This window comes from Pimephales promelas, chromosome 18 (assembly GCF_988280905.1).
Source record: "Pimephales promelas chromosome 18, fPimPro1.hap1.1, whole genome shotgun sequence".
Lineage (NCBI taxonomy): Eukaryota > Metazoa > Chordata > Actinopteri > Cypriniformes > Leuciscidae > Pimephales > Pimephales promelas.
This window is the reverse complement of record NC_142786.1, coordinates 7,480,040-7,492,719: the sequence shown is the minus strand read 5'-3', so window position 1 is coordinate 7,492,719 and position 12,680 is coordinate 7,480,040. Positions and strand designations below refer to the sequence as shown.

At 41.1% G+C, this 12,680-nt stretch overlaps 1 protein-coding gene across 1 annotated transcript in view; it reads left to right on the top strand.

Moving 5' to 3' along the window:
- The window catches only part of cacng7a (calcium voltage-gated channel auxiliary subunit gamma 7a), a 28,880-nt gene extending 22,105 nt beyond the window's left edge, over positions 1-6,775 (top strand). The window contains exon 6 of the mRNA XM_039652964.2: positions 5,927-6,775. Within this exon, the coding sequence (XP_039508898.1) occupies positions 5,927-6,379 (453 nt within the window). The 3' untranslated portion in view covers positions 6,380-6,775. The remainder of the gene's footprint in view (positions 1-5,926) is intronic.
- The last annotated feature ends 5,905 nt before the right edge of the window (positions 6,776-12,680 follow it).

Sequence of the window (12,680 nt, the reverse complement as noted above, 5' to 3'; positions counted from 1 at the left end):
ATTCAGTCACGGAGTCATTATGGTGAACACCACTGTATGTAAACGGAGACATATAATCAATTATAGGACAGTTTCTCACTGCTAGAATGAGCTTCTCGTTCAACTTGCCTCGGTCAGACTCAGCACTGAAGAGTGACTCGCTCCACTGACTTCACTACTATTGGTTGTCGCTTGCGAAATCGCTCTTCATTTGCATAAAGTTAAAAATTTCTCAACTTTGTCGCGTCGACAGACACGCCCCATCCAGTCGACAGCGGTCGCCGGAAGTCGCCCGCTCACCATTGAAAATGAATGGTATTGTGTCGCTTGGTCGCGCGTGTAGTGTGAACGCAGCTTTAGACGGAGCCGACCGTAATGAAGACACTGGTGGAGCCGAACAAGGTCTAACCGGTCTTGGAGCACAAGGCGGACTAGCGGCCGAGGCGAAGCTAGGGTGCCGGAAGACTGAGGTCACACCGAAGGGAAGCCAGAGCCAAAGGGGTTGAGGGATGAGTCGCAGACGAAGGCCCAGAAGTCCATGGCGAAGGCAGAGCGATGAATGACGAAGGCGGCGCAGGAGGGACGGGGAAGCCTGGTGGAGCCGTAGGGATGACAGTCCCAGCTGGAGCTGAGGGGAAGAGGTAGACTTGTAGTCAAGACCGCCTAAACCGAGACCAAGACACTACCAAGACCAGAGGGTATCGAGACCAAGACAGACCAAGTCGAGACCAAGACCGGTCTCGAGACATACATCACTAGGAAGAGGAGCCACAGTTGAGCCGACAGCTTGATGGGTAGAGGTGGAGTTGCGGGCTCTGAACTTCTAGGTAGAGAATTAGGTCGGCAGTCCAGGGTCGAGTTGACAAACAATCAGCCCGAGGCGGATACACAATGTACCGAGCAGCCAACATAGGAAGAGATGAAGGGCTGATGAGAGGCAGTGAGGAAAGGGCTGGAGGACTGGGTAGTGCAGAGTGAGGGTTAATTAACGACTGACATGGAACAGGCAGACATCTCAGGAACGGTCTCGTTGGCCGACACGGAACAGACTGAATTTTTTAGGAACGACTCTCTAGGCCGACTAGGAAAAGGCAGAGGAGGTGGGAGTGGAAGGCAGGGCGGGAACATCAAAGATATCATTAACAGTGCTGGGGCAAATAAGTAAGGGTTAATGCCCGACGAGGTGTCCATTGTCAGGTTTTAATGGACGACGGCGAGAAACGAGATTTACTTAGATTTCCACGACGCATGCGCGAGAATTGCGATCTGCTTTACACTACTTCAGATCGCAATTCTCGCGCATGCGTCGTGGAAATCTAAGGAAATCTCGTTTCTGGCCTACAAGGAAGAAAAGAAATAGTCGAATAAACTCGTTATTTTTGTTTTTTCGCACAAAAAGTATTCGCGACGCTTGATAAACATATAGTTGAGCCACGGTAGTCACTTGGGATATTTAAACATTTTCTTCATTGACTTTCTGGGCCGTCGAGAGGCAGTCCCTTAGGAGCCAATGTGGTAGTTATACAGCTCTCAAATTTAATCAAAAATATCTTCATTTGTGTTCCGAAGACGAACGAAGGTCTTACGGGGTTGGTACAGCATGGGAGTGAGTAATTAATGACTTAATTTTCATTTTTGGGTGAACTAACCCTTTAACAGATACTTTGACTGCCTGTTGCTATGGTTACTCACAGCTGTTGTAGGCAGCGCATTTATTTATTCATTTCGAATGGTAAACAGGCAGTTTCACCAGAACTACTTTACTAGGTGTCCTCTGTCACTTTTTAACGGACACCCTGCAGCCAATCAGAATCGAGTATTCACCCAGACCATGGTATAACAGGCAGTAAAACAGGCATTGTGCTCTTTTCATACTCCTCAAGCTACTACAGTACATAAGTGGTTCTGAGTTCAGCACACTTATTTCCGCATTGGTTGAAGGGATTGGGCTCCATCCCATTCCACTAGTATCCATTCTGCAACAGACGATGTTGTCGCCTCACACACCTGGTCAGACTCAGTGTTGAGCTCTGGTTCTGCGGAGATATAAGGATCAGGTGTTGGCGCTGTCTCTGATAACGCAGCAGGCTCAGGCTCTTTGTCTGCTGTGGGCTCTGCCTTTCTGTCTGCTGAATTGGTTGCGGTGAGTGACACAAAGTGCACGGAATGGACTGTTGTGGTTTGATCCTAAATCTCGCCGATGGTAAAGGGGGACCCACAGTGAAACAGGACCCATTCCACAAACGCCTGAAATCTCCCTCGAGGTCCGTCGCTCGTCATCATCGTAGTGTACTAGATGGGCAAAGTCTAAAAATGTGTGTCTCTTGAGGGAGCAGAGGAGGAGGATGCGAACTGATGCTAGCTCCATGTGTTGGTCTGTCCTTCTGTCACACACGGTTGCAGAAATGAAGGAAAAGAGCTGGATCTAAATGCAGTTAGTGTTAGTGTTAGTGTTTAATAAGAAAAAAAAGAAAAAAAAAACAGGTAACAAAACAGAACAACCGGTAATACATGCAAGACCTGACGATGAACAGAACAAATGTAGAGTTTAAATACACAGAAACGAATTAACAAAATTATGTTGGATATAAATCAATAAGCAACTGTGGAAACATTAAAAAGCAAAGCAATGACACTGAACTAAACCCCACCCAAAACAGAAACAAACACAGATTTTAAAACAGCAGCTTAATATTTCTTGAAAACTTTGATTCATGATTTTTGGTTTTTTTCAGGAATATTTGATGAATAGAAAGTTCAAAGAACAGTAGCCTATGTATTTGAAATAGAAAAATCTTGTAACATTAGAAAAATCTTCACAGTCACTATGCATCTTTGCTGAATAAAAATGATTATTTTGTTTAAAAAAAAAATCATACTTACCTTAAACTTTTGAACAGCAGTATACAAATGTCAAATATTTACTTCATGCCATCATGTGTTATGGAATCAGCATTGGCATTCAGCATGATTTAAAAAAAAACTTTTTGCTGACTTTTTACTCATCCCCATGTCATCCAAGATATCTTCAGTCGAAAAGAAATTAAGGTTTTTGATAAACATTCCAGGATTTTCTCCATTTAATGGACTTCAATGGGAACCAAATGGTTCAAGGTCCAAATGAGAGTTTCAGTGCAGCTTCAAAGGGCTTTAAACGACACCAGACGATGAATAAGGGTCTTATCCAGCGAAACGATCGGTCATTTAAAAAAATAGATAACAAAGTTTAAGTTTTATAAGCACAAATGCTCGCCTGGCTCTGTTCTGTGATGAGCGTTCGTGACTCTCCTGTTCGAACACGTTCATCAAAATGAACAAATCTTTTTTCGAGTCATGACTCGATGGGTCCTAGATAACACCCTTATTCATCGTCTGCCATCGTTTAAAGCCCTTTGAAGCTGCACTGAAACTCTCATTTGGACCTTGAACCATTTGGTTCCCAATGAAGTCCATTATACGGAGAAAAAATGCTGGAATGTTTTCATTAAAAACCTTGATTTCTTTTCGACTGAAGAAAGAAACACGTGGACATCTTGGATGACATGGGGGTGACTAAATTATCAGCAAAAGTTTATTTAAAACTACTCCTACTCCTTTGATGGCAGTTGCCATCTAGTCGTATAGACACTCTGTAATAATGGAGCACTAAAACAGTGTTGTAGTCGAGAGTCGAGACCACCTCACTCGAGTCCGAGTCGACACCGAAACCAGAGAGAGTCGAGTCCGAGTCAAGACCAAGTCCATAGAGAGTCGAGTCCAAGACCAGAGACGGTCGAGTCCGAGTCGAGACCGAGACCAGAGAGAGTCGAGTCCGAGTCAAGACCGAGTCCATAGAGAGTCGAGTCCGAGTCGAGTCCGAGACCAGAGACGGTCGAGTCCGAGTCGAGTCCGAGACCAGAGACGGTCGAGTCCGAGTCGAGACCGAGACCAGAGAGAGTCGAGTCCGAGTCAAGACCGAGTCCATAGAGAGTCGAGTCCGAGTCGAGTCCGAGACCAGAGACGGTCGAGTCCGAGTCGAGTCCGAGACCAGAGACGGTCGATTCCGAGTCGAGTCCGAGACCAGAGACGGTCGAGTCCGAGTCGAGTCCGAGACCAGAGACGGTCGAGTCCGAGTCGAGTCCGAGACCAGAGACGGTCGAGTCCGAGTCGAGTCCGAGACCAGAGACGGTCGAGTCCGAGTCGAGTCCGAGACCAGAGACGGTCGAGTCCGAGTCGAGTCCGAGACCAGAGACGGTCGAGTCCGAGTCGAGTCCGAGACCAGAGACGGTCGAGTCCGAGTCGAGTCCGAGACCAGAGACGGTCGAGTCCGAGTCGAGTCCGAGACCAGAGACGGTCGAGTCCGAGTCGAGACCGAGACCAGAGAGAGTCGAGTCCGAGTCAAGACCGAGTCCATAGAGAGTCGAGTCCGAGTCGAGTCCGAGACCAGAGACGGTCGAGTCCGAGTCGAGACCGAGACCAGAGAGAGTCGAGTCCGAGTCAAGACCGAGTCCATAGAGAGTCGAGTCCGAGTCGAGTCCGAGACCAGAGACGGTCGAGTCCGAGTCGAGACCGAGACCAGAGAGAGTCGAGTCCGAGTCGAGACCGAGACCAGAGAGAGTCGAGTCCGAGTCAAGACCGAGTCCATAGAGAGTCGAGTCCGAGTCGAGTCCGAGACCAGAGACGGTCGAGTCCGAGTCGAGACCGAGACCAGAGAGAGTCGAGTCCGAGTCGAGACCGAGACCAGAGAGAGTCGAGTCCGAGTCAAGACCGAGTCCATAGAGAGTCGAGTCCGAGACCAGAGACGGTCGAGTCCGAGTCGAGTCCGAGACCAGAGACGGTCGAGTCCGAGTCGAGACCGAGACCAGAGAGAGTCGAGTCCGAGTCAAGACCGAGTCCATAGAGAGTCGAGTCCGAGTCGAGTCCGAGACCAGAGACGGTCAAGTCCGAGTCGAGTCCGAGACCAGAGACGGTCGAGTCCGAGTCGAGACCGAGACCAGAGAGAGTCGAGTCCGAGTCAAGACCGAGTCCATAGAGAGTCGAGTCCGAGTCGAGTCCGAGACCAGAGACGGTCAAGTCCGAGTCGAGTCCGAGACCAGAGACGGTCGAGTCCGAGTCGAGACCGAGACCAGAGAGAGTCGAGTCCGAGTCGAGACCGAGACCAGTGAGGGTTGATTACCTAATTTACTTTTATTTACTTAGAGAAATCCTTTTTTTTTTTACTGAATTTACTTAGAGTTTAAAAAATATGATCAGTTTAGGGTAAAAAGGCCACATAGTAGGTGGTGTTAAAAGTAATTTTATTACAATTTGTCATGCGCAGTTGCGCACTAGAAAATCACCAATCACTGGGCGTGTCAATCAATTTAAAGAAATATTTTATTAACATACATTAATAATCATGAAAAATATTTTGAATTGAACTCGAGTGGACTCGGAAATAATTCCGAGTCCTAAAAAAAAATAATGTTCGAGTACGAGTCAATTCCGAGTCCAAATGGACACGAGTCCATGACAAGACCAAGACCATTAAAATATGGTCTCGAGACCGAGTCCGAGACGAGTCCGAGTCTCGAGTACTACAACACTGCACTAAAACATCTAATATAATGAACTATTTGTGATTGATATTTGTTCTTGCAAAATACAAAAATGTTTAATGCATTAAACTAAATGAAACATTCGTTTTGAATGGCTTTTAATGCAAAAAGATGATTTTGTCCCCAGATGGTGCAGTCACAGCTAACTGGGTCATGTCAAGCAGCCAAACCTTGACCCCTTAGGTGGAGAGCATTTTTAATTGGCAAAGTTTTCTGTTTCAAAAGACAAGAAAAGAAAAGCACAAGCTCAATCCCTGTCAGTTTGTCGAATTTTTCACAGAGAAAGGTGCCATTTCTCAGAACAGTGATAGCCGTTAGGTTGTAAGGTTGATAATCCGTGAATTTAAAAAGAACTGATTTTGTCTTTCTAGGGTGCTGGGGTCATGTCTGTATATCTCTTCATGAAACGCTACGCCGAGGAGGAGATGTACCGGCCCCACCCGGCGCTGTATCGCCCCCGTCTGTCTGAATGCAGCGACTACAGCGGCCAGTACCTGCACCCCGACTCGTGGCCTCCTCCTCAGCGCGGACGCAGCGGCTCCGAGGTGTCCAGCGACATCTCCATTCAGCTCAACCAGGCCCCACTGCCTCCGCCCAAAAGCAGCGGGCCGTCCAATCCGGCCTCTTCCTCGGGCCCCTCCTCCGGGGCCAGCTATCACCTCCCACCTGCTTCTTCCTCCTCTTCCTCTTCCTATCCTCACACCATCCACTCCTCCCATTCTGGTGGCCACGCCCCTCAGTCCCTCCCAATGGCCACGCCCCCATCCGCCGTCCCGCCCCCTCGCTACCACGCACACATGCGTATGAGCGCCTCTCCGTGTTAGAGATTCCTCCGTATGCGATACCTAAGCAGAAATATGTGCATAACATTAGGTAAGAGGATCACCGGGGCTTTTAGTACTCCAGAGACTACGGGAGAAAAATGGCAAAAAGGGTGCTAAGTGGAATAGAGGTTGGCGAGGAAGCACTTCACTTACAATTCTGTGCCTGAATGATGTTTTAACAGATTTTTAGAGCGAGAATAATAAGTGAGGGAATAGCATTTATACATATGGAAAGAATGTATGGAGGAGGAGGACGAAAATAGGGGAAAAGTACAAAATAGTTGAGAACAGTTGTATCTAAATTTGTATGTAAAATGTTTAAATCTTATTGACAGCATTTTTCAACCCCTCATTCCTCATATATCATCATTATCATGAGGCTATTTCTCCATTTCTTGTTTATACAAAAGCAAAAAGACACGAATGTGCCCGAAAGGTGGCGGATTCCTTTTAATGGTGTGGCAGATTTATTTGCATCATTTCTGTACATAATGTATCAAAAACAGCAGTCATCTAGTGTAGTCCAACATATTTACCTGTGTTTTATCACGTGGGCAAAGGTGCAGGGGGCCCGATTGGTCCTTTACTATCAATTTGTAATGTTTTTAGATTTGTACATCAGGGTAGATGTTCTACAAAGCTGGCTGATGATGTTGTACGCTTGGCCCCACGGCCCTCAATATGCCTTGTTTTCTTGTGCTCAAAAAATGTTCAAAAAAAAAAAAAAGAAAAAGAAAAAATTTTAGCAGTGATCTAGCACGACACAAAAAGGAAACGTTTGAACATATTAAACATATTTACCTTCACCTAGAATGGAGGCTGACTCCTATATGAATGCCAGAGATCTACTCTCCTTCACTGTTCAGTCATGCAGCCGTTACTTCTCTTTTATCACTACAACTATTAATTGAAATGTTTATTATACAAAATGAATTGTAAACGTGTTATATTACAACAGAAGCTATTGTAAATCAGTCCTGTGCGTGTTGCATCAGTGTTTCAGAGATCGTGTTTTAGAGTAATATGGGTTAATGAAAAATAAAAACAGATATCATCACGAGGAAGCCTTCGGTAGCACAAGGTGTTTAGTTTTCCACCTCGAGTGAACGGTTGTTCTGCCCCTTGTATCTTGCGCCATCTTCTGGTCAAGCATTAATAGTGCATCAAAACAAGCACTGAAGTCTTAGCTACAGTATATGGAATCTGTATTCAATTCATTGACTAAAATGAGGCAGATGAGTCAGCATGTCCATACCTGGTGCCTGCGGATGCTGCATCGACTGAGCAATGCAGTAAAGAGAATATGTACAGTATGATTAGCTATTATACCACCAAACCCCTTTCCCCAATAATACATGAACATTGACCGTTGTAGAAAAATATCCCTAAATAAGTAACAAATATTATAATAATTATGTGTTATGCCCTATTTTCATGCACAAACGCTTGAAATGTTTTCCAGAGAGTTATATCTGATAGAGTTCATTATTGTGTGTAAATATTATAAACATAAATAGTTATAAAGAACAGGACTGGCTCCTGCTGGATAGTAAAGAAAAACATAGAATAGCCATTTATATTATAGCCATATTACAAGTGAAATATGCAGAAGTGAAAGTATGATATATGGAAAATTAAAAGAGCGAGAGGAATGATTTTGTTTTATCCTAATATTTATTCAAGCAATGCTGATGGTACAAATTTAGTCTGCTTTTAAGTCTCAAGCGTGTAAATATCTGTTATTGTTTCTCGTCTGTTGGTAATAATTGCGTTATAATGATCTTTCTGTTCTCACTGTTACAGTTGACATTTTGACATTTGTTGTTGTTGCGGTCTACGCTGAGGGTCTGGCTTATAAATATATGTACCATTTTGCATGACATTTTTTTCGTCTTCTCACACTTTTCCTCTTTTTTTTTCTTCTTTCTTTCATTTTTTTCATTCCTGTGGCTTTGGGGGGTCCTTTGTCTTGATTTGTCTCTCTCAAAGTCCCATTAAGCTACAGCTGCCTCTCTCATTTGACATGTCTTTTTCTCTTTTACCCCTCATTTCTCTCTTCTCTCTCTCAACCTTCCAGGCTTTAGTTTTTCAGTTTTTTAGTTTTGCATGCCTTTGCCTTTGCCTTTCATTCCATAATGCCAAAGCAATTGTGCCTGATACTTAAGATGATGATGACAGTTATTATTATTATTACTATTATTATTATTAAAACTGTGGCATTTCTTCTTTGTAATCTGGAATTTGCTAAATAAAACTTAAGAAACTGAAAAAATGTACACAATAAATGACTTGTATTTTGTGCACAATGCATTTTACTGTACATACTGTATGGGTGTACTTTAATGTGTTGTTTAAAAATGCAGGGCCAAATTGGAGATGATTATACCCAGCTTAAAGTTTCCATTATAGATACAATTTCATTATATTCTTGTAAAACATTTTGTGTATTTAAAAAACTGAAGAAGAAGAAGAAGAAGAACATGTCCAGTTACATTTCTCCCCAAAATAAATAAATTTAAAAATAAAGTGAAAAAAGACTAGATTTTGCCTGAAGGCATTGAAGCTTTTTACAAGATCATTACAAATATTTCGGTAATGCTTCCTTTTACAGTCCTGTTACCCATGTACATACTATGTATTTATTGTAGTAATTATTACTGGGTAATACTAACCCTGAACCTATCCCTGACCCATGGACTTGCGTTATATTAGCGAGTACTTTCTAGGTAAGTACACTGTAAGTATACTATAAGTACTGTACTGTAAAAGGAAGCGGTTCCAATATTTCCATTGTGACAATTTTCTAATTATTTTGGACAGGAAAAAAAAAAATCAATAATTACATTTCAAGAACATATTTAAATAGTATTTGATTATTTATTTTTTGTGTTACAGCAATAAGAATGAGCCGATGCTTAATTGATGATTTATTTATGTATTTAAGTTTATTTGAATAGGGACAAGTATGTCACATAAGCTCATGTTCCATACTACAACATTTTAGCCGAGGCTAATTCTCAATGTTAGTCCCTAGTGGGTCTTTACATAAAACTACACAATACATAGTTAAAATAAACACAATATAACAATTAACAATGATAACAAGTTACATTTAACTATTTATTTATTTTTAATTTTATACATTATTTACATACTGTATTTCTTCTGATTGTATAGGGTGAAATATAACCAGGGCATGTTTCATGAGATTCACCCATGCTAGTTTTTGAGATTTTAACATTTTTCACTAAAAATTCATTGAAAAATAGGTAAGTCTAGTTGTCTGTGTTTAAGGGTTTGTGCTGTTAATCACTTATCGATCACATGGCGAATTTCAGCCTGGTGGTTTTCATTATTGTTTGACAACTATATGTTTACATTCAAATCATTTTCATCTTGCTATTCCTTATGCAGATCGGTGTTGTTTTGCATCAGAGAAACCTTTCTTAATATTCTTAGCAGTTTAAATAACACCCAAGAACGAGACCGATGCTAGCTGGTTTGATTAAAGAAATGTTGTCTGTGGACATTAAAATTATCTCTGGTAACACTTTGAAATTCATTAATGGGTTACCATTACTCATAATATTAGGTAATGGTAAGGTAAACCCATTAGTAATGAATCAAGTGTTACAACATCCTTCTAAAGGAACTACCAATAATTTGGATCAGTATTCTGTTAAATTCTAGTTGAATTCTAGTTCATTGTTAGCTAATCATCACGACTACTATTTTTACTGAAGACTGTAAGAAATACTATATACAGGTTCATAATTAATATAAATAATGCTTAAAGGGACAATTCACTTTGAAATTAATGTTTGATATGTTTTAGCTTACCTCAAGGGCATCCAAGATGTAGGTGTCTTTGTTTCCGCAGTAGTTTAAATTTTTATATTTTTAGGTCAAACCGTTGTCTGTCAGTCATATAATGCAGGTCTATGGTCACCACCTCAAAGAGCAAGCATGGAGAAGACCAAATTAAACATGATTTAATGACTCGTAAATGTAAGTACACATTGATGGCCTAAGACACAAAATGAGTGGTTTGTGTGAGAAAACGAACAGTATTTATATTGTTTTTACCTCATGTAACCACAGCCATGTCCAAGCGATCTGAGGGCGCGGGCGCTTTGGTCTACTCAAGCAACGGAAAGCACCCGAAACAAAGTCACCTACATCTTGGAAGCCCTTGAGGTAAGCTACAACATACCAAAGATTCAAAGTGAACTATCCCTTTAATAATATTAGGTATGGTGGTAACCCATTAGTAATGAATCAACAACATCCTTCTTAAGGAACTACTAATAATTTGGATCAGTATTCTAAATTGAAGATCATGGGAAAACACTAACGACTCAAGTGCTTCCAAATCCATCGGAATGAATTATTATTCAAAATCTTACAAAAATCTCAAAAGCTTACAATGACTTTTTCACTTTAGAAAACTGATCCAAATTATTACGCTGTAAAAAAAAAATATTGTTGGTTTAACTTAAAAAATGAAGTAACCTGGTTGCCTTAAAATTTTAAGTTCATGGAAAAAACTAGTTAATACAATAAAGGAGATTGATTTAATCATGAGAAACTCAAAATATCATGTTATCTGAACCACATAAATTAAGTTGACTTGACAAAAGAAAAAACATTTTTTTTTTTCACAGTAGTTCCTTTAAAAAGATGTGCTAAAACTTGATTCATTACTAATGGGTTAGCATTACCTTATATTATTATGCATTCTTAATATTAATTATTAATTATGAACCTGAAGTATTTCTTACAGTCTTCATTGAGGTATCAAAAATAGAAGTCACACTGATGAGCTAATAGAGCCAGCATTCTGATAGAACCCAGCGTCACGACAATTAATGGGTGAACTAAAAACTAACTAACCCTTTAATAAATCTGCATGATCAAATAACAACTCAAGCATGTCTGCGGGGCAGGAACTTTGGGGCAAATGACTTAGTTGTGAAGAAATGAGTAAACGGTGGAGGAGTGTGTGAATTGATGGGTCAGTGCATAAGCAATGAGCACTTGCTAATGTTTGGCCCACAAGCTTTAGATTCAGGATCGACTTTCATGCATTCAATTTCCATTGATTCCTGCTTTCTCATGTCTAACTCTGATAGAATGGCCTTGGACGACCTTGGGAAATTTTCCCAGAGTGCTCAATGCACCATGCTCCTATAAGGAAAGGCCCCCTGTTGTTTAATACGATCGCATTATTGCTGCAACAACAGCATCACTTGGAATTGCTTTGGTGGCATATACCCTGGTGACAGAATGAACACCCACATGAATAAGGAACCACAGACTCTAATACATGTTCAGTGTGTTCAAACCATTTGAAGCACTACATAACTGAGTGTGGATTATCAGCGCTTCTTCCCTACCTGAAGATGTGTGGGCGAATAGTGTCTGTGTGTGTGTCTCTCTCTCCCTTTTTCTCTCTCAGAGGAAAGAACATTGAGGAACATCTGAGCAAATGAACACACGAAGCTGCATTATCTTCATCATTTTTCCAAGGAATAACAAAATAAATACTTCACAAGTACATTTAATAGTCACACCACCATGCATGTGCTCCATTTCTGATCCATTTCACCAACAAGAATTATTAATCACCCTTGACCAACCAAAAATTAGAGGATTCTTGTTGGAGGAATATTGCAATGCTTGAAATGACATGAAGTATGTTTTATGAGGGGTCTCCAACTTGAAAGTGAGGGGTAGATGAGATCAGACATATTGCACCATCTTGCTGACTTCTTAAAGCAAACTGATTTTGATATTATTTTACTGTAAAATATAATGCCTTGTTTCCTTTTCTCTGAAATCAATATTGAAAGATTAACAGAAGTGTTAATTCTCCTTTACGTGAGTTACAAAACCAGTCACCATGTCAGTTGTATTATAAGTGGATTTTAAGATAATATGGTGTACAATTATTTATAATAAATGTCGATATCTTTGTTTTTAGATATGAATTTCAGCATGGATCTTTAATAGATCTTAGGGTAGATTTATTTATTTTTCCAAATGAAAACGAGACAGCTGAAGGAAAAATGCTAATGAACATTGCATCTATTCTGGCCAAACATCAGTGCCTTCATTAGACTTATTAAACTATAAGGTTCAGATTAGATTAGATCAAGAGATGAAAATGGCTTGATGAAAAAAGTGTGTGTCAAGTAATTAAATAATAATAATAATAATAATAATTAAAACGTTAGTGCCATTTTTAAAATATCAGGCATGCTCAAACAGCCACAAATCAGTCAATTCCTCATCTTCTGAC